General features: G+C 42.3%; 2 protein-coding genes across 3 annotated transcripts in view; one reads left to right on the top strand and one right to left on the bottom strand.

Annotated features, from left to right (window-relative positions):
* setbp1 (SET binding protein 1) overlaps positions 1-8,402 on the bottom strand; it is a 34,187-nt gene extending 25,785 nt beyond the window's left edge. Inside the window, exons 1-2 of one of the 2 annotated variants that reach the window (XM_029510368.1) lie at positions 7,551-8,402; positions 947-1,539 (exon numbers count right to left, since the gene is read on the bottom strand). In XM_029510368.1, the coding sequence (XP_029366228.1) occupies positions 947-1,381 (435 nt within the window). In that variant the 5' untranslated portion in view covers positions 1,382-1,539; positions 7,551-8,402. The remainder of the gene's footprint in view (positions 1-946; positions 1,540-7,550) is intronic. The other variant, XM_029510369.1, reaches the window with a different exon arrangement.
* Positions 8,403-14,663: 6,261 nt separating this feature from the next.
* On the top strand, positions 14,664-19,700 carry cdk7 (cyclin-dependent kinase 7). Its single transcript, XM_029510902.1, has 12 exons — positions 14,664-14,766; positions 14,989-15,048; positions 15,128-15,161; positions 15,253-15,320; positions 15,433-15,501; positions 16,875-16,985; positions 17,265-17,383; positions 17,712-17,811; positions 17,913-17,999; positions 18,108-18,257; positions 18,380-18,518; positions 19,274-19,700. The coding sequence occupies exons 1-12, from the start codon at positions 14,701-14,703 to the stop codon at positions 19,300-19,302; spliced, it is 1,032 nt and encodes a 343-aa protein (XP_029366762.1). The 5' UTR covers positions 14,664-14,700; the 3' UTR covers positions 19,303-19,700.
* The last annotated feature ends 1,170 nt before the right edge of the window (positions 19,701-20,870 follow it).

Genomic DNA, 20,870 nt, shown 5'->3' with positions numbered 1-20,870 from the left:
CCTAATTCTGAACAGTTTCATAAAAGTTTCATAATTCAGTGTGGGTGTGTGTGTGTGTGTGTGTGAAAGCACACATTTGAAACAGGACTTTTTTTTTTTTTCTTTTTTGGGAAAAATCAGACCCCCCTTCACACCGACACAAAAGGTATGTGCACTGACTGATTGGCCATGCTGGAGTAAGTTTTGGTTAAAGGCAACAATCACGCAGCCCCATTACCGTATGATCCCCCTGAATCAGAGTCAAATCCACAAGAGTGAACACAACACGACAAAAACATGGCGCAGCATCATGTTGACAACATGATGCCCTCGCTCCTGCTGGGCCTGTCGAGCTCACTGACATCAAGATGGCTGTCAGGATTGGACAGACACACCAGTGTGTAGGTCAACACACACTGCAAACATTAGATTCCCCAAAGGACCTGTACATACACAGTGTCACACACACCAAACACCAGTGCAGTGTGCAAAGGGTGTGATGGAGGTGGGGGTTGGGGGGGGGTAAAGGGGCGTGACCCATGTGAACTGATTTCATTAGAGAGGAGAGAAGAGGAGAGGAGAGGAGAGAGGAAAAGGTCTCTGTGTATATGACCACAAATGGAGAGAGCAGACACCAGCTGTCACTTGCTTATGTCAGCCCTATTCTCAGCTCCTATGTGAGCGTGTGTGTGCATGTGTTGTGTGCTTGTGTGTCACTGTGTGATCTCAGCTAGCCATGACTGGTTTCAATTACGCAGCAAACTTTGACCCTGTGTCACCAGGCAGGGAAAGGAGCTACTGACAGAGGGAGGTTCAGAAAGAGGTGGAGATGTTGAGAGAGGAAGAAGCTGCAGCAGTTTTTCAAAACTCAAACTTATGAAAAACACACTGTGCATGACATGTTTCCTGCTTACTTGAAAACCAAACCCACACATAAGCGGAAGCATTTGCAGAGGTGGTAGCTTACCCTTTTTCTGGGAGGTCCCCGTTCTTCATCCTTCTGGCCCCGCCCTGGTCCTGTCCCACCTCCTGCTCGTCCCTGTCGCCCCACTTTACCCTCTCCGACTTGAGGCCTGATGGTCATCCTGATCTCTGGTGGGCAAATGTAGTTCTCAAGGCTCTTAGGGGGCTTCTTGGTGCGCTTGGTGGTCTGGATCTTCAGCTTTAGACTTCCTTCCTGGAAACTTGCCTCCTTGATGGAGAACTCCTGCTCCTCTAGAAGTCCCTCACCCTGCTCCTCTAGCCCCTCCCCTTCGCTGATGGCACCATTAATCACATCATCATTGCACACCAAACCGATGCCCCGTGCTCCTTCCTGGTCCTCTTCATTTGGCCCCACCCTGCCTCCCTGTAACTCCACCTCTTTGGGTCGGGCCGAGCCAACCAGATCCTTTGGCTCCATCCACGCTCCCGCCAGAGCCCGTAAGGATGGGGGAAGCTGTGGCAGCCAGCCAAAAGGAATCTAGAGAACAGTAGTCTCTCTGGCAGGTCGGTTGTTGTTACTCAGCTACTGGGGTTGGGTTAGTCTTCCCACAGGAACACAACGAAGCCAGGGACAGTCTGCGGAGAGAGCAGGTGAAAGATAGGATTATTAAAAAAAAAAAAAAAAAAGAGAGAGTGAAAGGCAGCTAAAACATCTTGTCCTGTCATCTCGAGCTGCCATTCCAGTGTTGCCTCTCAGCACAGGCCTGTCCACTGTCATCAACATCACTGGCTGCCTGTTATGTATGAAGACAAACACACATGCTCATAATAGAGCTGTAGAGGCGTGCTGCCACTCTCTCATTTGCATTTTGTACCCCGCATAAACAAACTAATTTTTAGACACCCACTAACACTTGCTTTCCTCTCTCTCATCTGCATCTTCTTAAATCACTCATTGCTAATCCTCACTTCGTTCCTCATTCTATGCCTATAACAGATCTGTGGTAGAGCAATGCAGACACTCTGGAGTGATCAATGCAAAAGAAGACATTCCTCTTCTCTGCTCTAAAACCAGGCTGAAGTTAGCCTGAGGACACAAGACGGAAAAAAAAAAAAATGAAAGAAGCTGACTTCTGTTTTTTTTTTTTTTTTCTTCTCACCAGAGCTGGGAAGAAGGGAGGGAATCACAGAGGGAAAAGGGAAAGCAGCAGAGAAAGACGAAGGGAAGGAATCTAAATTCTTTCCCCAGATGTGGTTTACGAGCTGGTCTGGAAAAACCAGCGCCTGAATTGTTTTACACACGCATGCAGTGGCACTGTTACACACACATGCATGACAAATTCCATACACTTAAGCACATAAAGACACACACAAATGACAGTGTTGCTGTCACCGGGTGTGTTGCTGTACCCCTGATGTTATTTCTTCTCTCTGGAGGAAAGACCATTCCTCATAGGATTAAGGTCTTCATTTTTTTTAACTTATTATTTTTCAGCATTTTATGCCTCTATTATAGATAGTAAGTGGAAAAGAAGCCAAGAGGAAGCAGGAGGAGAAAAAGGGGAGTGATGTGCCGCATAGGTCCTTGGATCAGAATCAAACCCAGGACGCTGCATTAACGTGGCATGCACATTAACCAGTCACCAACCCACGCTGCCAGGCCTTAATTTTTAGTCATTGTACATCCAAGCACAGACATATATTACACACTTACACATACACACTTGCACATGCTTACCTACCAATACACAGAAAGCAACCAAAACAAACACCGGACTTCACTTCTCACCACAGCTCCAGGGAATCCCATCAGTCAATATGACATGAGGCATGACTGAGCTAGAAGCGGAGAATGCTGTCTCACACACGCTTTGACAGACACAATTTACACTGATGTGAACCCAGACTAGACCAACACCTGGGGACATGACTCTTGTGAAAGCCTATTGTTTGCTGCAGACTTAAGAGTGACCTGAGAGCGCAAAAGGTTGCAGAATTACCAACCACCTTCCCTCTGCTAATACACTCTTTGACATGGTTACTGTAGGCATTTTATTCTGTGTGCGTGCATGTTTCTCTGTGCCAGCCCACACTACTGTACTAACAGCTGATCCCCATCATAATACCCAACAGGCCTCACAGCACATGTTTGCAGTGTGATGGAATAATCATAATCCACAACGGTATTTCAAAGATTTGAAGGTCCATAACAGTGGTTTTGCATGATCAAGCTTATGAACTCCAGAGTTTATAGCAGATCCCAGGTTCCAAAGTTTACTAATAGGATATTGGACTGATTTCCTGACTTCCTGGAAGTCAGTGATTTTGTCTTTGATTGATTCATTTGGTGTGAGATGAAAAGCAACTTGCAAAACCTAGTTGTGTTAATCAATCCATTGTCACAAAAAAAATTCCACTGTTTGTTTTGTGGAATACCAAAGACAGACTCCTTTAAAAAATCTCCAATGGAGAGACTTCAAGGGCAGCTGCACATCAGTAATCTTTTCAATGAAAGAAATTTATAATAAAAATTAATAATTCCCATTATCCCTTTTAGTCTGTAAAAGCTTCTCTTTCAGGTTTCATTTCCAAACAAAGCTTGTGAAAGCACTGTTTTTGGCCATGTGAACTGCCAGCATCAAAGCCTCCTTAATCTAAACATTACAGGAAAGTGTCTTCAAAATGTGCTTTCTGCAGTTATGCTCACTACATAACCACACATTTACTGTTACATCGATCAGTTACACTGATCTAAATAATAAAGAGGCAAAAAATGTGTGATTTACTTAGCTCAGGGAAGTCTTTGAGAGATGACTTTCATACCACATCAAAATGAATGACACCCCTGGCTGTCTGAGAGTTGGGAAATCCATCCAATAACTTTTGCCATGTAAACCAGGGGTAACATACAGTCAAGACAATTTATATTAAATTGCCTGGAACATCAAAACCAGTGTGATGTTCCAATAACATTTAAGACTTCAGTCAAAAAGGTTGAAATGGAAAAGCAAAAGTGAGTCCAAGCCCAGTCCAAGCTTGATTGTACAGTTGCCCACATAACCCTGTTTGGTCCTCCAGGAGCATCCTGGTCCCTAATGTCAGCTCAGTGACTCGCCCGAATGGCATGTGTGAAAGCCACCCTGTCTGTCATGTGACTGAAGACAATGACAGGAAAAAGAGACAGCTGCCAACTACAACATCACACACAAATACACCTACACACACATCAAAAAGAAACTTATCCACTTTGGGTGGTGGCTCTTAAGACCAGTACCCCCTCACAAGTATAACCCAGTATGAAGACAAAATGGCGTCATAGATCAGTACAATGTTCATTCTGGGCCATTACTGTGTAAACTACTTAGCTGGGTCATGACTATTCCTCCTCCCACCCTGCTCAGTGCCCTAAGCTGTGTTAGTTCTCTGTTACTGGCAGACAGGCTGAGAGTTTATGTAAGACTGACCCCTCCTCGGGCCTCCCTTGCCTAGCTAGCCTGAGCCTTTCTGTCTCCTCTCTCTCTCTCTCTCACTCTTATACACACTGACAGTGACACACACACACACACACACACACACACCTCGACTAGCCTCAGACAGCAGGGTGATTGTGAGAGCCCAGACTCACTGCATAAATAGCTTTATTATGTTCTCAAAACTGCCAGCGCTAACCAGCTTCCCTCTCAAATAGCATAAGGTCATTCCCTGTGCTGGATGCAAAAGGCTGTGAATGAGACACTCCTCCAACATTTTGCCTCGTCCTTTGAAAACCATTATGATAGAGCATCGATAATGGAAGACAGATGAACAGAACAGAGATGATGAATGATACAGACACACTGACAAAAAAAGATGTAGAAAGAGTCAGAGTGTGAGTGAGAACCACAGAGACAGGGAGAGAGAAATGGCAGCAGAAACGCAACCTTTTAAGGCTGCATACCCAGCAGCCCAGTGCCTGAGGTGGACTCACAAATAGCTCATACACACATGCAGACAGATGCAAGCACGCACACACACGCATGGAGAGACGCTCCCACATTCACAGATCCACAAGCTCACCAAACGCCCATGTGATTGCACAAAGTGAGGAGTCTTTTTTTTTCCCTCCCTTTCTTTGATGAGTGTAAAAAAGAAGCGGCTCGGCCATCCCTGGCTGTAGATGAGTATCTCAGAGGGATGATGAACAATGTCTGTCTGCCATTTTCATTTTTCATTTATCTCCTTTTCGCTTTTAATCCTGGCCTCTAGTGAAAGGGCAATCATGTAAACCAATGTTTCTACAAGGATCCAATCTTTGGCTGGAGACAAATCAAAAGGAATTGCCCCTTTACTCCTGCTTTCTGCCGCTTCCAAATCCAGTGGGCACAAGCATGAGCTTTTGATCTAGATGCCTATTAGACCTATGCTTCGGTGCAGAGTGAGGTGAAGGAAGCCATCTTTCTAACCTGTCCACATAAAGGAGAGTGTTTGGGGTTGTTTTTTTTTTTTTTTTTTTGGTTATTTGTATATGAAATGCAGAATCCAATCTTCTCCCTCCCAGTTCATTATGGATGGCACAGGCATGTGCTCAGCTACAGGGCAGCTAGAAGTACAACCATTAAGTGCTATGTGTGGGACAGACATAATAGAAAATAATGGCCTGGCAGCCACTCTGTGCAGCCCTGCATGCATACACCTGCCTCTGGATGAGCCATATGCCAGGTAGCAATAAACCCATCCTCACCTAACCACTCCGCAGAAGCAGATGAATGTTAAACCATTTTAACTGCAGCAGAAGCCACAAAATGGCTGTCAGCAAAAACACCTCCCCTACTCCCAACTGTCTTCCTTCTTCCCTTCACCCCCCCCACCCCCCACCCCAACCTCTGTTTTCTCCCCTTTTCTCTGTGCTACCTCTCCCTCTCTCCCTTTTTCTGCGAGCTCTGCCAAAAGGTACTCTAGTGCTGATATTCTGCTAAGAAAGCCTGCCAACAGTTAGATTTGTCCTTGGATCCTGTTCACATTCCCTCCTCCCCCTTTTCTGCGATCCTGTTTCGACCCAAGATATCCAGCTCAGAAGGGGATACACCTAATCGATTTCTAATGCTTTAATTTAAAGGTGGCATGGGCATCTCATTACTTATCAGGGGGGTTTAATAGCCTGCTACATACTTTTACACCAGAAGGGAAAAAACAAACAAACACACAAAAAACACTGCCGGAGTTTCAACTCCCCAAAACCTGTTAACAAGACAAGATCGATGATTCCATCCAAGTCTGAATCCCTTCTATTAGCCATCCCTCAACCCTATTTCTTTCCACCTAGTCACGCACTTCTCTTACATTTGCCTCTGTTCATGCCCTTGCTCTTTTTTCTTTTTTTTTTTCATCCAGTGCTCATTTCCACACCTTCATTCCCATACATCCCAGAGGTCTGGCCATTTTACCACTCTTTCCCTGAATCATTGGGGCTTGTCTATTTATCTTCTGCTGCTGTGGTTGTGACTGAGGTTTCTGGCTGCTGCCGATAATGATGGCAAATTGCCATTTACGTTCAACTCTCACCTTTCTTCACCACACAGCCAAAGCTTTGCCATCATATTCGCACACACCATCTCTGACATCCACTGCCAAGCCACGTGAAACTGATGAGCTATTGATGAATGTAACCAGAGTGATGAAGCGCTGGCTCCCACTCAGCCTACTGGATGCAATGTGAAAGCCTCATTAGTATGCACGCTGGCATCTCTTAAGGGCAGCTATGGTGGCATGTGTGGAATTTGTGCCTCAAATGAAAAAGAATAACTGCAAACAGAAACAAAAAGTCACACAGCACAGCGAGTCTGCTTTAGCCAAAAAAACTTCCAAGCACTTGGCTTCATCAATGAGACATTTATCGCTCTCTAGCCTCTGTAACTTCGTCAGGACAAACAGGAAGGGAAAAGATGAAACCCACTCAAATGAAAAACAAAACAAAACACACGTTTAAGTCATTCTTGGAGTTCACTGTGACACAACACATAATGTCAGACTGCAGGAGCTACTGCTTGTCACAGGGTGGACTGACATTGTCAGTGAAGATGCAGGAGGTAGAAAACACTCTGTGAACAGCAGAGAGTCTGAGCTGCTCCTTGATCTGTGAGCGGTGGACACTTCATCCCATTGACCCAATTAGCCGTTTTATCTTACTGCCACCTAATTACCAAGGCAGCCTATAACACAGCAATAATGAATGGCGGTTGAGTGGCACAGCATTGCTTTTTGGGTGGGGGGGGGGGGGTCTGTGTCTGCGTGTGCGTGAATGTGCGCGTGTGTATAGTCGAATTGGTTGGCATGTGACTTACAAGCAATTTCACATCTCCCATGTCATATTAGGCAAACAGATTTATATATATGTATATATATATATATATATATATATATATATACATATATATCACATATATATTCCATGTATATATGTATATATATGTATATATATATGTATATACATATATATAAAATGGCACGGACAACATGTACAAGGCTGCGGGTGAAGAACAGCAAACATGCAAGCAGAGGCAGCAGTAACCCAAAATGATTAAGAAGAAAAAAAAAACAAAAACATGAAGACATCTACAGCAGAGGTGTATTCAGGTGAGGAATGTGGCCAGTCAACCGGAGCTACTTACCCATGTCAAATGTTGTCGCACACACGGCTCTAACGTGTAAATATTTTATCGAGATCATTTACAATCCATTTAGACACGTTTTACACAAGCGACGGATGAGATGACAGCCTCCCGGGGAGCTGTCAAACGGTGCCAGAATATATGTATATATTTTTTGACAGAAAACCCCGAGGAAAATGGCGTCAACGGTGCTTTGGAAAGGGAGGGGGGGAGAAAAAAAAAGCGAAAATAGGATTTGCAGCCGATCTGATGACAGAAGCAAAGGTAGCTGCACAGGGAGGAGGAGGAGGAGGAGGAGGAGGGAGGTGGGGTGGGGGGGAGAGAAAAAAAAATCCAATCGGAAACTTGGCGCTTATGTCCAATTCCTCACAGAAATAAGATCTTTGGAAGCTCCGGCGGATTGACGCGTATGAGGCGGAGAGCCGCGGCGGCGCTCGGTGAGTCTCCGGTGCCGCGCTGGATCGCTGGTCACTCGCTCGATGAGCTGCACGGCGCTGAGATCCCTCGCAAATCCGCTACTCGGTGGGTTGATAGAGGAGAAGGAGGAGGAGGAGGAGGAGGAGGAGAGGGGGGGGAGGTGGTGAGTAGCACTATCACTGCAGTCAAAACAAGCCCGCATCCGACTACAAGCCCAAATCCAGCGGGGAAATGTCAGCGACAAGACCGCGCGTTCAGCCGTCAGGACGGAGGACAGAGGAGCCGGATCAGGTCGCGTTTAGTTTGGTCGCCGGCTGCATCGGTTCAGGTTCTCTCTCTCTCTCTCTCTCTCTCTCTCCCTCTGTGTTTCTCTTCCACTCTCTATCCTCTCTGCTTTTCCGATCGGTGAATGTCAGGTCCCGGAGCCTGGTGTCTGGTAATGATCTCACCCAGCAGACTGAGAGCTTTGGCCGAGCAGAGCAGAGGAGGAGCGACATCGCCTCCACCTGGCAGCTAACGCACCCAGCAGGACTCCTTTTGAAACCTCCCCACTCATTCCAAGGACCTTCTTTTTTTTTTTTGGGGGGGGGGGGGGGCTCTCTGGCACATTGGGGTGGGAAAGGTGAGGGAAGGTTTGGCACATAACTACAATGCCTAATTTATGTATATTAGTATTTTCATCTGGATTCTAGGTTTGACTGATTAGTTTGGCCAGTCAGCAATTTTCCTTGCCAAGAAAGTAGACAGTACCAGAAAGTCACCAGATTCTCAAATGTGAGATGGTCACATCTTCTTGAATAAAACTGACAGGATGAAAAATTTGGAAAGGTCTGTTGCTGTAATGTCCTGTCAAAGGCAGTACCACATAAAACATAAAATATGAAACATTAATCTTACAAAACATATAACATATAAAATTGGATGAAATATTATAAACAATGACAACGTTTGCAAAAGATATACAATCAAATGGAGTAAGCAAGATGTCAAATGATAAACAGAATTTAATTCTCATTAAAATCATAAAATGCATTCATGAAATCCTAAAAGAGATTAAACTGATAACCACATTGTAATCTTATCCTGTTCCAAATAATTCACTTCAGTAGTTTAGCAACAATGACTTTCATCCAGTTCAAGACAAGTCAATATGTAAACTTCTGATGACTCAAAACTAAATACATGAATTTCTTCATGATTTTTGTGACATGAAACATTTTGCAAACATGTGGGTTAATCTTTAAAGTTTACCTGAATAGGAAATGGTTTGCCCATAAACCACAACTACTACACAGTTTTCAGATAGTGTTTTTTGACTGGCAGGACATGATTAAGTCCAATTTTTTCTGTGGGTTCAGTGAGACAAAAGTTACAGTACAGCACATCTGCTTCAGGGGAAGATAAGGAAAATGTGGAAATGGAGTATAATTTGTGTGAATAAAGCCTAATTAAAGTGTGTGTGTGTGTGTGTGTGTGTGTGTGTGTGTGCTGGTGCTTTCCCCTTAATATGTCACATTAGCAGAGGGTGGAAAACCCACATCAACCAGTCATGAACAAGCCACAGTTGTTCCATTAATTCATCATTGTCAGATGTTGTGTTTATATCGTGTCTCCATGCAAAACTTGACCTTCCTTGTATGGAAAACATCCTTTAACATTAACAAGCAATGCAAATGATGTCAGATGACCTTTCCCTTCGTGGTGCCCCACAGTTACTAGCTGTTACTCATCCTTGGCGTGTGTGCGAGGCTGTGTGTGTGTGTGCACACTCATGTGTACAGCACCCACTGGGAGATATTTCATTAGCAGAGATTGTATTTCTGATTGTGAGTTTTGCAGCTAGTAAACACGGACCCCAATTTAAAACTTGTGCTCAAAAAATCGGCAGTGCCATCAGTGGTTTTGGGTGTTGTTATGTTTCACTTCCCCTGCTGTGTTACAATGAATAAATTCACGAACCTGTCATATGTGTTCTTTTGGGCGTTTAGGTATAAGTGTGTGTATTTCGTTGGGAGTGTTTTCATAACAATACCACAGCAACTCTTTATTACCCATTTGCTCATTTCTCCACTCATGGGCTTGGGGCCAGTATTGTATTACTGCATGTGGGTGTTTGTGTGCTTTTTAGTTCGACCTTTACAAGGACCAAATGTTTTGACAATGATATTAAGATGAGAAAAATACTTTCAGGATGATAACATTCTTATTCTTTCTGACTTTGATTTCATTTCTGTATTGCATCAGGACATGAGGTTCAGTGAAGGAGGTGAACATTGTACTGCACTGTACAGACATTAAAGCTCAGATTTATAACTGTATTACGGTGACATTTAAACTTAGGTTCATTTGGGGTTTCGGAGAGGAGAAAAATCTGACTGTTTAAAAAAAATAAATAAATAAAAATCCAGACCTCGCAAATATGTACTAACTAATGTATGTGGATGGGTGTGTGTGTCTTCACATTCATGTGAGTCTATTGATTTGGGATGTGTGCAAGAATACAAAGAGACCCCTGAGAGTGAGGGGTCAACAGCTGCTCCCCAACAACCAATCAATTGCAGTGTATCAGTAAACATTACACACACACACACACACAGAAGGCACTCTGTTCTCGAATCTGTTGCCATGGATACCAGATACAGGCAGCCAAGAGGGAGCAGTTTTCCAGCTTAAACTGTAAATATTGAATTATGATGGGGAGGAAAGAGACAGCAGTACAGGGCAATGTTCTTGCCTGAATGATCTAAATATCTAGATAATCCTTTCATCTCTATTCATTGCTACTGGAAAGCTGGAGCATCATTTATGCTCATCAAGTTCAACATAAAAAGATCAATCCGTCTTCCCGATCCAGCTATTTATTTAACTCCCCGTTACAGACTGAGAGCTGCCCCCATTCCTTCATCTCTTCCTTCCTTTTTGTCTGGAAGATCCTCGTTCCCTCAAGTGGGACACAAAGTAAATGCTTCACCATGACTGATTTGCAATACATAAAAGTGAATCTCATTCAAACCACTTTACCAAATGCTGATGCTTTTATGAGGCAACAGTGACTCTGTGGTTTCATTGATGGGGGGATGAGATTGAAATGCAAAGGTGAAGATGGAAGGAAAAAATGAGTTAACAATTAATAAATGCAGTGTCAAATGTTTTAGGCCTTGCCATTGGAGAGAAAGTCTGTGAGGAGAAGCAAGGAGAGGCCCTTAAGGTAAAAGTCAATAATTGGTTTGCCATCTTTATGAATAACGTAAGTAGTGGCGTTAGCAGAGCTTAAACAATAACAATACACCAATAGTCATAACATAACCACAGTCAGTGTGCTAACCTTGAGCTGACATTGTGAGCAGGACAGACATGTTCAATCAATGAAGGGCTTTTCTCAGGGAGTCCACTAATCTCACAGGGCAGCAGAGGGTTCATCAGAGCTGAGAGACCGCTGGGACTGACAGAAGTAATGGAGTTCGCTGAGGGAGAGGGAGTGTGTGTGCATCCATGTGTGCATATGCAGGAGAAAAAGGTCTTGACTGTGAAAACAGACAGTGAAAGCATGCAAGAAATATGCAGGTGTGGGTGATGACATGCCTTTGTGTATTTGCGATACTTGTGTGTGTGTGTGTGTGTGTGTGTGTGTGTGTGTGTGTGTGTGAATGAGCGAGAGAGTGAAAAGTTAATGGGACGTGTGACAGGGTTGATTACTGAGGCCTCAGCGATCTGGCCGGGTTAATAAACTAAATGACTTCTTGGAAAGCACACCGCTGGGGTTATCTTCAGCTCCTGATAGACTCAGATAAACCAGAATGGTCTTCACTTCTCCCCCATTTACTTTTTTTCTAGCTTGAAAACCCTACCACCTTGGCGATTTTGCCATATAAGACACATTCAGTGTGCTCCTGGCAAAATGGGCTTGAAACCATTTTGCTTCACAGACACCTTCAACTTGTAATCTGCTGTAATTCCCTATGAGACTCAAACAGGACAAAAGGCTGCATGGAGAAATTAATTAAAACAGAGCTGCTTAGCAAACATTATACAGTCTCTAATAAGGATTTAAGTACCCACCTGCAGTTTGCACACATTACACACACAAATGCATGGAAAGAAAGAGTTATTAAAAGACTTTGTTCTCCATTTGGGGCTGAGATGGAGATTGTTCTAATGACAGTGATAATGATGTCTGAGAGGAAATGCAGACCGGAAAAAAACATCAATGCAGATGGGAGCTAAGACAACAACAACAAAGCCTACCCTAAACACATTCGTCTAGGGACTCCCTGCTGGCTCTGTCGATGTGAAGAGATGACACTGTGCCCATCCCCCTATTACTTATAGGGACATTATCATAATGTCTCTGTATGAGCTGAGCTATCAAGTGGGCTTGTCTTGAAGTCCTCCTCGAGGCCTGGTGTATGCAGATGCTTCAAATACTGAAGGAAGACAGTGGGGGAAAAAGTCTGCCCTAATATTTATTCAAACTGACAGTTCTGGCATCTAACAATGCAGCCAGGACTGACAGCACTAATTTGACGAATCTCTGTGTTAGTTGTAAACAAACGGCAGCAAGGAAGATAATGATAGTCCTTCTGTTTGTCCTTATGCTTTCTTATTGTCTTGTCACTGCAGACATCTGCAAAGAATAAACGTGAAATAGGCAGAATGATGCATATTGTAGATTGTGTTTGGTTGTAATAAGTCAGTAGTTTAGTAGAAACTGCAGTCTATTGTATACTAAATAGGAGACAAACACAAGCAGCAGATTTTAAGTGGCCATGTCTATTAGAGACATGAATAATTATTTCTCAGAAACAGATATTGTTTGTCAGGGCTTGTGTGAACCTTCACACCTCAGACAACCACCCTACAACATCCTGTTGTGTTATAACTGTGCATGTGGCCAGATACAGCTGCATTTATGTGTGTGTGTGTGCACACGCGCGCGCACTCGCATGTGGGCTTATGCGAGCGTCAGAAACAGAAACAAAGAGGAAAACTCCCTAGATGACAGAACACAAGAGCCACTTCCCCTGAGACTGTGTGAGTAAAACGAAGACAAAAGCAGGTGTGTGATACAGCACTGACTGTGATAGCGCTGAATCATTCATGACTTACACAGTCAGTCCTTCCAATCTTATTACCTAATAGTGTCAAACTAAAACAGAAACAGAATATCTGTTCTGTGTACATTGGGAAACATTCTGTGTGCTCATTTCTGACATCCAAATGGTATGAATGTAACACAGACACACACACACACACACATGTGCACACACACATGCACATGCAAAAAATAACACCTGGTCTGAATTTAGTGTTTACTGTACAATGTGTGAGCGCTGTCCCATCTGAAGCTGCTTCCCTGCAGCAGGATGTGGTGGTGCGACACGTCCTTGCTCAATAACACCCACTTCCTATGAGTTTGATAAACAGCTCTGCGGTTTCACTCTCCTCCTGCCCGTCACACAGAGATACAGACACACACACACACACACACACATTAATACACACAAACATTCCAGCTCAACAGCATCACCATGTGCTAATGTGACATATACAACCAAAGTGACTTCGAGCATATAATGTCAGACATGTTATCATGAGATTTACTGGGACTAACTGTATGAACACCGGCAAAGTCACTTATAATTCAGCTGCAGCGCTCGGTCCCTGCAGCTTCACTGAGAGACTGAGGGGAATGATCACAAGAATGTTCTCAAATCATATCAGAATTAGAGGGGGACATCAATGTGTCACATTTGTTTTAGAGCGAGTGATGTAAGTGGGTCTGAGTTATGTCTGCCACTGCACAGTTACGTATCGCATTAAAGCCTGTCCGTTTATGATAGTAAAGACTTAGACTTGAGTCTCTCCTCTTCTCTTCTCTCCTCTCTGCATGGTTGCATGGGCACATACGGTCCTGTCAGTCACATCTGTGAGCTGTCAGGATACGAATGTGCATTCATCTGAGGGGAGAATGAGGGGTGTATTAGGCCTGCTGATCCTTCACACTCCTCTTGTCAAACTTAACATAAAATGAAACTCAGTGTGTGTGTGGGTCAAAAGACAGGAGCCATGCCTAATCCTGTGGGATGTGAGGGTATCTACTCTGTATGGATATGGGATGTAGAGATGTGTTCAGTGGTGCATAGATCACAAAACCTTCGTAACTGACAGAGAAATTCTCAGGAGACCAATGTCAAACTGCTAACTACAATAAATAAATAAATAAAATAATGGAAAAATAAAAGTCAAATACAATAAAAAAAAAAAAAGAAAAGAATGTTAGGAACGTAACAGTGTTGCATCACGTCTGTGAGATATAATAAAAAAAATATTAAAATAAATAACTACAGCACAATGTATATTATATTGCATTGTGCATTGTGCATATTGTGTATATATTTCGTAAAACGTAAGTTTTATACCCTTTTTTTTTACAAAAACCTGCCACATATTTCTGTCTTAATAGTAATTTGGTAACATTTGGTTGTTGCTGTTTTGTTTTGCTTTTGTTGGACTTGTTTTTGCAGCAGCAGTGTTAGTGAGTGCATGATAGAAAAATCACGGAATAATTGCGCGGTAAAGTAAACCCTCCGTGTCGGAGCTCCGCCTGTTCGTCACTGAACCGGTAGATGTCGGTGTTGGTCAATTTAAAACCCCCGTCGACCCGGAAGTACTCCCCGCGGGGCTTTAACAGAGCCGGAAGTACCTCCTGCTGAGATGACAGTTAGCCGCTGCCATGGCGCTCGACGTGAAATCCAGAGCCAAACGATACGAGAAGCTGGATTTCCTCGGAGAGGGTCAGGTAGGCGAGGGAATGAGGCCGTGGTTTGTGTCTGTCCTCCTGTCTCCGTCCATCTTTAGCCTGTAGCGGCTCCATACCGACAAACCATGAGGTCAAGCTAACAAGCGTGTGCTGTTTGTTGATGTCAACAAAGCCCCGGCGGGGCAGACTGTTACCAGCAGCAGGAGGAGTTGTTTGGGGGCTTTGTGGCTCTCTGCTCATTCTCTGTTTCGTTTTCTCCAGTTTGCCACAGTGTACAAAGCCAGAGACAAGACGACTGACACCATAGTCGCCATTAAAAAGGTATAAGTTTGGACCTCTGTTAGCTCTTGTGTGCTGAGTTGATCTTTAACAATTGCTCCTTTTCTTTGTTTTCTGGCAGATTAAGGTTGGTCACAGAACTGAGGCTAAAGATGGTGGGTGCTGACTTCCTGAGAGCATAATGTTAATGCTTTTAGCACTGAAACCAAGATGATTTTATCTACCTGTCAATGCCATTTGTTTCAGGTATAAATAGGACTGCTCTGCGAGAGATCAAATTGCTGCAGGAGCTGCATCATCCAAATATCATTGGGGTGGGTTTTTATCTTAATAGTCACAAGTTTTATTTCTGCAAAATTTGTTGTGTTGTAAATGTTCACCTAATCTGAACTGAGCAGGAATGTTATGTACTAATGTGTGTTGTAGCTGCTGGATGCATTTGGACACAAATCTAACATCAGTCTGGTGTTTGACTTCATGGAAACGGATCTAGAGGTGAGACAGTTCCCACCCCTGAGAACCTTTCTTCAGGCATGCCTGTCTTTCCTCCTATAAGTTATAACAAAATAACAACTATTAGTCCTACACAACTGATTGAAATATAATTGCAATCACAATATGGTCATAAAAAACCTCCGATAGACTTGTTTTATTACTAAAGTTAGAAGGTATCACGTTATTATGCATTGTTAGAGCTGTATGTATTGTCTACAAAGGATATTTTGTCAGTGTAAAGGAACATTTTGTGAGGTACAAGATCCCACACAAAACACATTGTCGTTCAATTTCAATCAAAATTAAATACAAAAATAACAATTTAAATTTCAACCACGTACACCAATTGCATTTGCATTGAGAATCTTGAGAACAACCCACATTTTATTGATTTGTCCACATTTCTTTATTGATTTTTCTTTGACAGACATTAATATGCTCAATACCCCGGATGTAAACAATTTTCTGGATCCTAAATAATTAATGGATGTTATCATGACAATACCAGGGAATTCCACACTTCAAAACCATGAACTGCAGCCTTAAAGACTGATGCAGAAGTTGCATTTCACAAATAGGCCACCAGATGGAAATTTCAGCTTTCATTGCTCACTAATGTACAGATAGCAGGGGTAGTGCATTTTAAGTTTTTAAGCTTAATTTTATATGAGTGAGACAGTTATGATATTCATTAATGATCAGCTGTGTGAGCAGGATCACTTGAGTGCTGTAATCGGACCGTTAAGTGGTTCTGCAAGGTCACTAGAGCATTTATGTTTTAGCCCACCTCCTCCTCTGGTTTGCTTTACTGTACAAGGCTCCAGATGGTTGTCCGCCACCAATGCAGCAGACTGAAATAGAACGATGCAGAACAAGATAAGCATGCTTAAAAAAAAAAAAAAAAAAAAATCAATATCACTCTGCTCTTGGCTCTCACAATGAACTGATGCCATTAGCCACTTAGAGACACAGAGGACAGACATGTGACATGAAATATGATTCTTATTACAGAGCTAAAAGCTTATTTTAAGGGCACATGTTTATATTGGGCTGTTTAAGCTCATCAGCTACGGATGTTGGATGCATCTATTGCCAGACGTTAAGTAGAAGTTTGCTACACACTGTGCTTTTACAACTGATGTAACAATAGAGGTTCTAGTTTAGAGGTTGAATCTGAAGTGGGCCTACAGCTGTGTTCACTTCTTCACGCAAATCTACCCCAATTTTCTTAAATTCCCATGTCAGGTAATAAGCATAAGCATAATTAAAATTTCAAATGTGTTAAATAAAATATATTAAGCAATGGATCAAGATATTAATTGTTAGAAATCTGGCCTTTCTTAAGCCTCATAATCTTTGTTTTGTTTTGCAAGGTGATTATAAAAGACACCAGCCTAGTCCTGACTCCAGCCAACATCAAAGCCTACATCCTCATGACTCTACAGGGATTAGAGTACATGCACCAACACTGGGTCCTGCACAGGGTAAGTACACTTAAACAACACATGTTGCAGATCGGTTCTTCTGTGTTTTCACAAGTGTAATTAAACATTGATTACAAAATTTAGACAGAGGCAACATTACTGAATCTAATTCTGAAAAATTCCTGAGTCATCACTTAGAAAAAGGATGTCCTATGTGAGTTTGTCATTGCTGCCATAGAGGTTTCCATCTTCGTACAGCTATAATGGCTCTACATTAAATTTGAAAGATGATGCTTGCACAGAGTCAGTAAGGCATAATTTCTTTCTTTGTATGTCCAGGATCTAAAGCCCAATAACCTGCTGTTGGATGGGAATGGAGTATTGAAGCTGGCTGATTTTGGTTTGGCCAAGTCATTTGGCAGCCCCAACAGAGTCTACACACACCAAGTTGTTACTAGGTCTGTACTGTTTCTCCAAACCATGGTATTAACAGAGAACCTATACTCCTCAGGCTTTCTCTTTTATCCATATCCATTTGGATTCATAAATCAAGTGGTTTTGTTTATGAAATTAAATTCATATTGTGAGGAAATAACTTGGGGTGTTATTAAGACACCATGCATAATAGAAAATGTACTTTCAGACCACTGTGTTGCAATAAAAAGTGATGGTGTTACAGTTTTCAATCCAGTTTAACAGAATAACTCCAGAGAGGTCCTTTTATGGATTCGCTGGCTGAGTGCAGTAAAATGTAATCCTTTGTCTGTTCATTGATTCCTTTTCTAGATGGTACCGTTCCCCTGAGCTCCTGTTTGGTGCCAGGATGTACGGTGTAGGTGTTGACATGTGGGCAGTGGGCTGCATCTTGGCAGAGCTACTGCTTCGGGTAAACCTAAAAAAAAATAAATAAATAAAATTAAAAAAAACAGGGGATACTATTCTTTTTATATCCATGCAAATGTCCCTGTATGCCTCTTTTCGCTGTAGTTACCATTTCTTGCTGGAGACTCGGATCTAGACCAGCTGACCAAGATTTTTGAGGCTCTCGGGACACCCACAGAGGAGACATGGCCTGTTAGTGTCTTTTTATTTTTATTTTTTTTAAACCATTCTGTGATTGTATTTACTTTGGCTAGGTGGTGAAAATCCCTAAATGCATCTGATTTTCAAATGTGTCTGCAGGGAGTGAGTAGTCTACCAGACTATGTGTCCTTCAAAATCTTTCCCGGTACACCTCTGGAACATATATTTAGTGCAGCTGGAGACGACTTGCTAGAGCTCCTACAGGGCCTCTTCACCTTTAACCCCTCAACAAGAACTACGGCAACCCAGGTACAAAGCACACTAAAACTCAAAAAATTGCTTAAATATTATTTTTAGAATTTTAAGACTACATTGACATATTTACACATCTACAATTGATGGCATATGTACACTTTTGTCTCTTTCTCTAGGCTCTGAAGATGAGGTACTTCAGTAATCGGCCTGGTCCCACTCCAGGGCCGCAGCTCCCCCGACCCAATTGCTCAGCTGAGGCCTTGAGGGAGAAGGAAACAGTGGGGCTCAAGAGGAAAATAGAAGGCCCAGAGACAAGTAAAGAAAACAGGCGCATGTTTACCCATACTCTACCTTGTTCAATATAAATACCAAAAGTCTACCTTCACTGGCTTGCCCAAGGTCAAATATAATTGGTCAGTATTATAACGATAAAACTATTCAAGTTGCAGCCCGAGGAAGACAAGAGAAGTATCAGCAATAAATGATTGAGAATGATCATTAAAAGGCTAGAAAATTCAGAATTTCTCAGTCATATTAAAGTTATATAGTGAAGGTTGTGAATCTTTGCACACTAAATTGTTGCACTTTTTATAGGGTTATGGCACATAAAGCTCATAAATTTAGAATACCAGTGAGTGAACCTACCAATTCAAAGGGTGTTGGCTGCATGTTTATATGCAGTTAAATTTTCAGATGACAGTAGGGCACACACATGTATAGTTTAGTGGATTGTAGGAGGGTATGCTTTACTGAAGGAGAACCTTGGTGTTAGTGGGATGTTCAAAGTTTTTCCAGCTCCTCGTGTGGTTTGGAAAATATCTGGGCTGACTATGTGCTATGCTTTGCGCTACAGTATATTAGAGGGAGAATTTCCAAATACTTACAGATGGAAACTGGGTATCAAATTGCTCATTATAGGCTTGTTTTACTTGTACATGTAATGTTGGAAGGGAGTCTGGCTCAGTTGTTCTAAATACTGTACAGTACTATTGTACATATTCTTGCATGTAAAGTGAATATAACTTTTTTTTTTTTTTTTTTTTTTTAATAATTGTGTTTGTTTCTTTCAGCTGTGATGAAGAAAAAACTCATTTTCTGACTGCTTGGTGTCTAGAAAATCACATGGTTGCCATCTTCACACTACCGTGTGGCTCAGCTCCCCACATTGCTCAGGATTGTCCACTGGAATAAAACCCAGCATGCCATGGTGATCTTCAGGACATTTTAGATGTAATGGCTGTTAAATGAGTTGAGATTGAACTTACAGTTAGCTCTGAGTATCCAGATGCTGCTGTGTCCAGCTGTCCAGCAATTGATGATGATGAACAGAGACTGTCTGCGGTCAATAGTGTTGACTCTGGTCGTCTTTTACTCATACCTGAACTCTGGGAGCCTCTTGGAAAGTGTCTATTTATGTGACTTTAAAAGAGAACAACCAAACTAGCAAGTCTGAATTATTTCATGTAGATGTTTTTTTTTTTATTATTATTATTATTATTATTATTATTTGTATGTAAGACCAATAAATGGTGCATATGAATATGTGGAGCCAAAATACTTCAATAATTCACTATGAAACTATGCTATATATGTTTTTGTTTTTTGTCCTTGGCTGTAAGGCATCAATGTGGGCTGAATTGTTCACAAATTCATATGCCATTCACCAACTTTTCACCTATTGAATATGTGTGGATAGAAAAATAGTTGAAGTTAATTTACTCAGCTTCCCAGTGAGAGTTTGGGAAGTCTGGCTGTCTACATGCCTGACAGTATCATGCTAAAATGCTTTCACTTGCTGTCCTTTCTCTTCAGCTTGACTGATCCAACACAGAATGACTGATCACAGTCGTGATGATCTGGCAAGCATTCTGCTCGCCTTTAGGTCTTCTCTCGGACAGGATCAGTTTACAGAGAAAACAATGCCACCGTTCTCTTTCAGTGCTGATTTTCTGTTGTCTGTTAAAGCATGCCTCGTGACTCCAGTGGTCACAATGAAACCATGCTTAGATTTCTGTTAAGATATTTCATAGAGTGAAAAATCATAGATACAAATTCATACACAAGTTACTTGTTTGAAACTACTGACGGTCATGGATTCGAGGTGATGTTCCCCAAGGTCAGAAAGGTTCCATTGGGAAAGTCAAGCTTGTTTCTAAATGTCCACATTACAACAGGGTGGGGGGGACAGTGGCTCTGTGTGTCAGCAGTGGGCGACTAGGTCAGATGACAGCTTTGGCAAATAGCAGCTCAGCCACAGTAGTAGCAGCCTTACCGACGCTAGCTCGTATGAAGGCCCCTGTTTAACTTGGCACACAGTTGCCCAACGTGAGCACATATCGGCAGAGGGACGATAACAAGCTCAGCTCGAATGACTGAGTTGGAGTTCAATGTAACGAAATGCAGAGAAGTCAAAGATGTGCACAGATAAGACAGATAAACTGGTCTTCCTGACGAGAAGAGACTTTCCCTAGTCTTGTCAACGAAAATGGAGACTGAAAACTTCGTTTCATGCTATGAAGGTGACTTTTTGGGGAAGTCATATACATATTGCACATATTATTACATATTATTATAATATGTATTAAATTACATCAGAATGGACGTGCAATTAGCTAATTAATAGTAAATACATTAAATGGGCTTTACATTCTCAGCTCAGCGCTCCTT

The sequence above is a fragment of the Echeneis naucrates genome, chromosome 9, assembly GCF_900963305.1.
Source record: "Echeneis naucrates chromosome 9, fEcheNa1.1, whole genome shotgun sequence".
In the NCBI taxonomy this organism is placed as follows: domain Eukaryota; kingdom Metazoa; phylum Chordata; class Actinopteri; order Carangiformes; family Echeneidae; genus Echeneis; species Echeneis naucrates.
The sequence above is the reverse complement of the archived record's forward strand: the minus strand, read 5'-3'. Positions and strand labels throughout refer to the sequence as shown.

What these genes read in the sequence shown, in the direction of transcription:
- cdk7 (XM_029510902.1), top strand. Translation starts at nt 14,701, where the DNA reads ATGGCGCTCGACGTGAAATCCAGAGCCAAACGATACGAGAAGCTGGAT. An exon ending in ATCATCCAAATATCATTGGG is followed by an intron (nt 15,321 to 15,432) that starts GTGGGTTTTTAT and finishes TGTGTGTTGTAG; the next exon opens with CTGCTGGATGCATTTGGACA. An exon ending in CAAGAACTACGGCAACCCAG is followed by an intron (nt 18,258 to 18,379) that starts GTACAAAGCACA and finishes CTCTTTCTCTAG; the next exon opens with GCTCTGAAGATGAGGTACTT.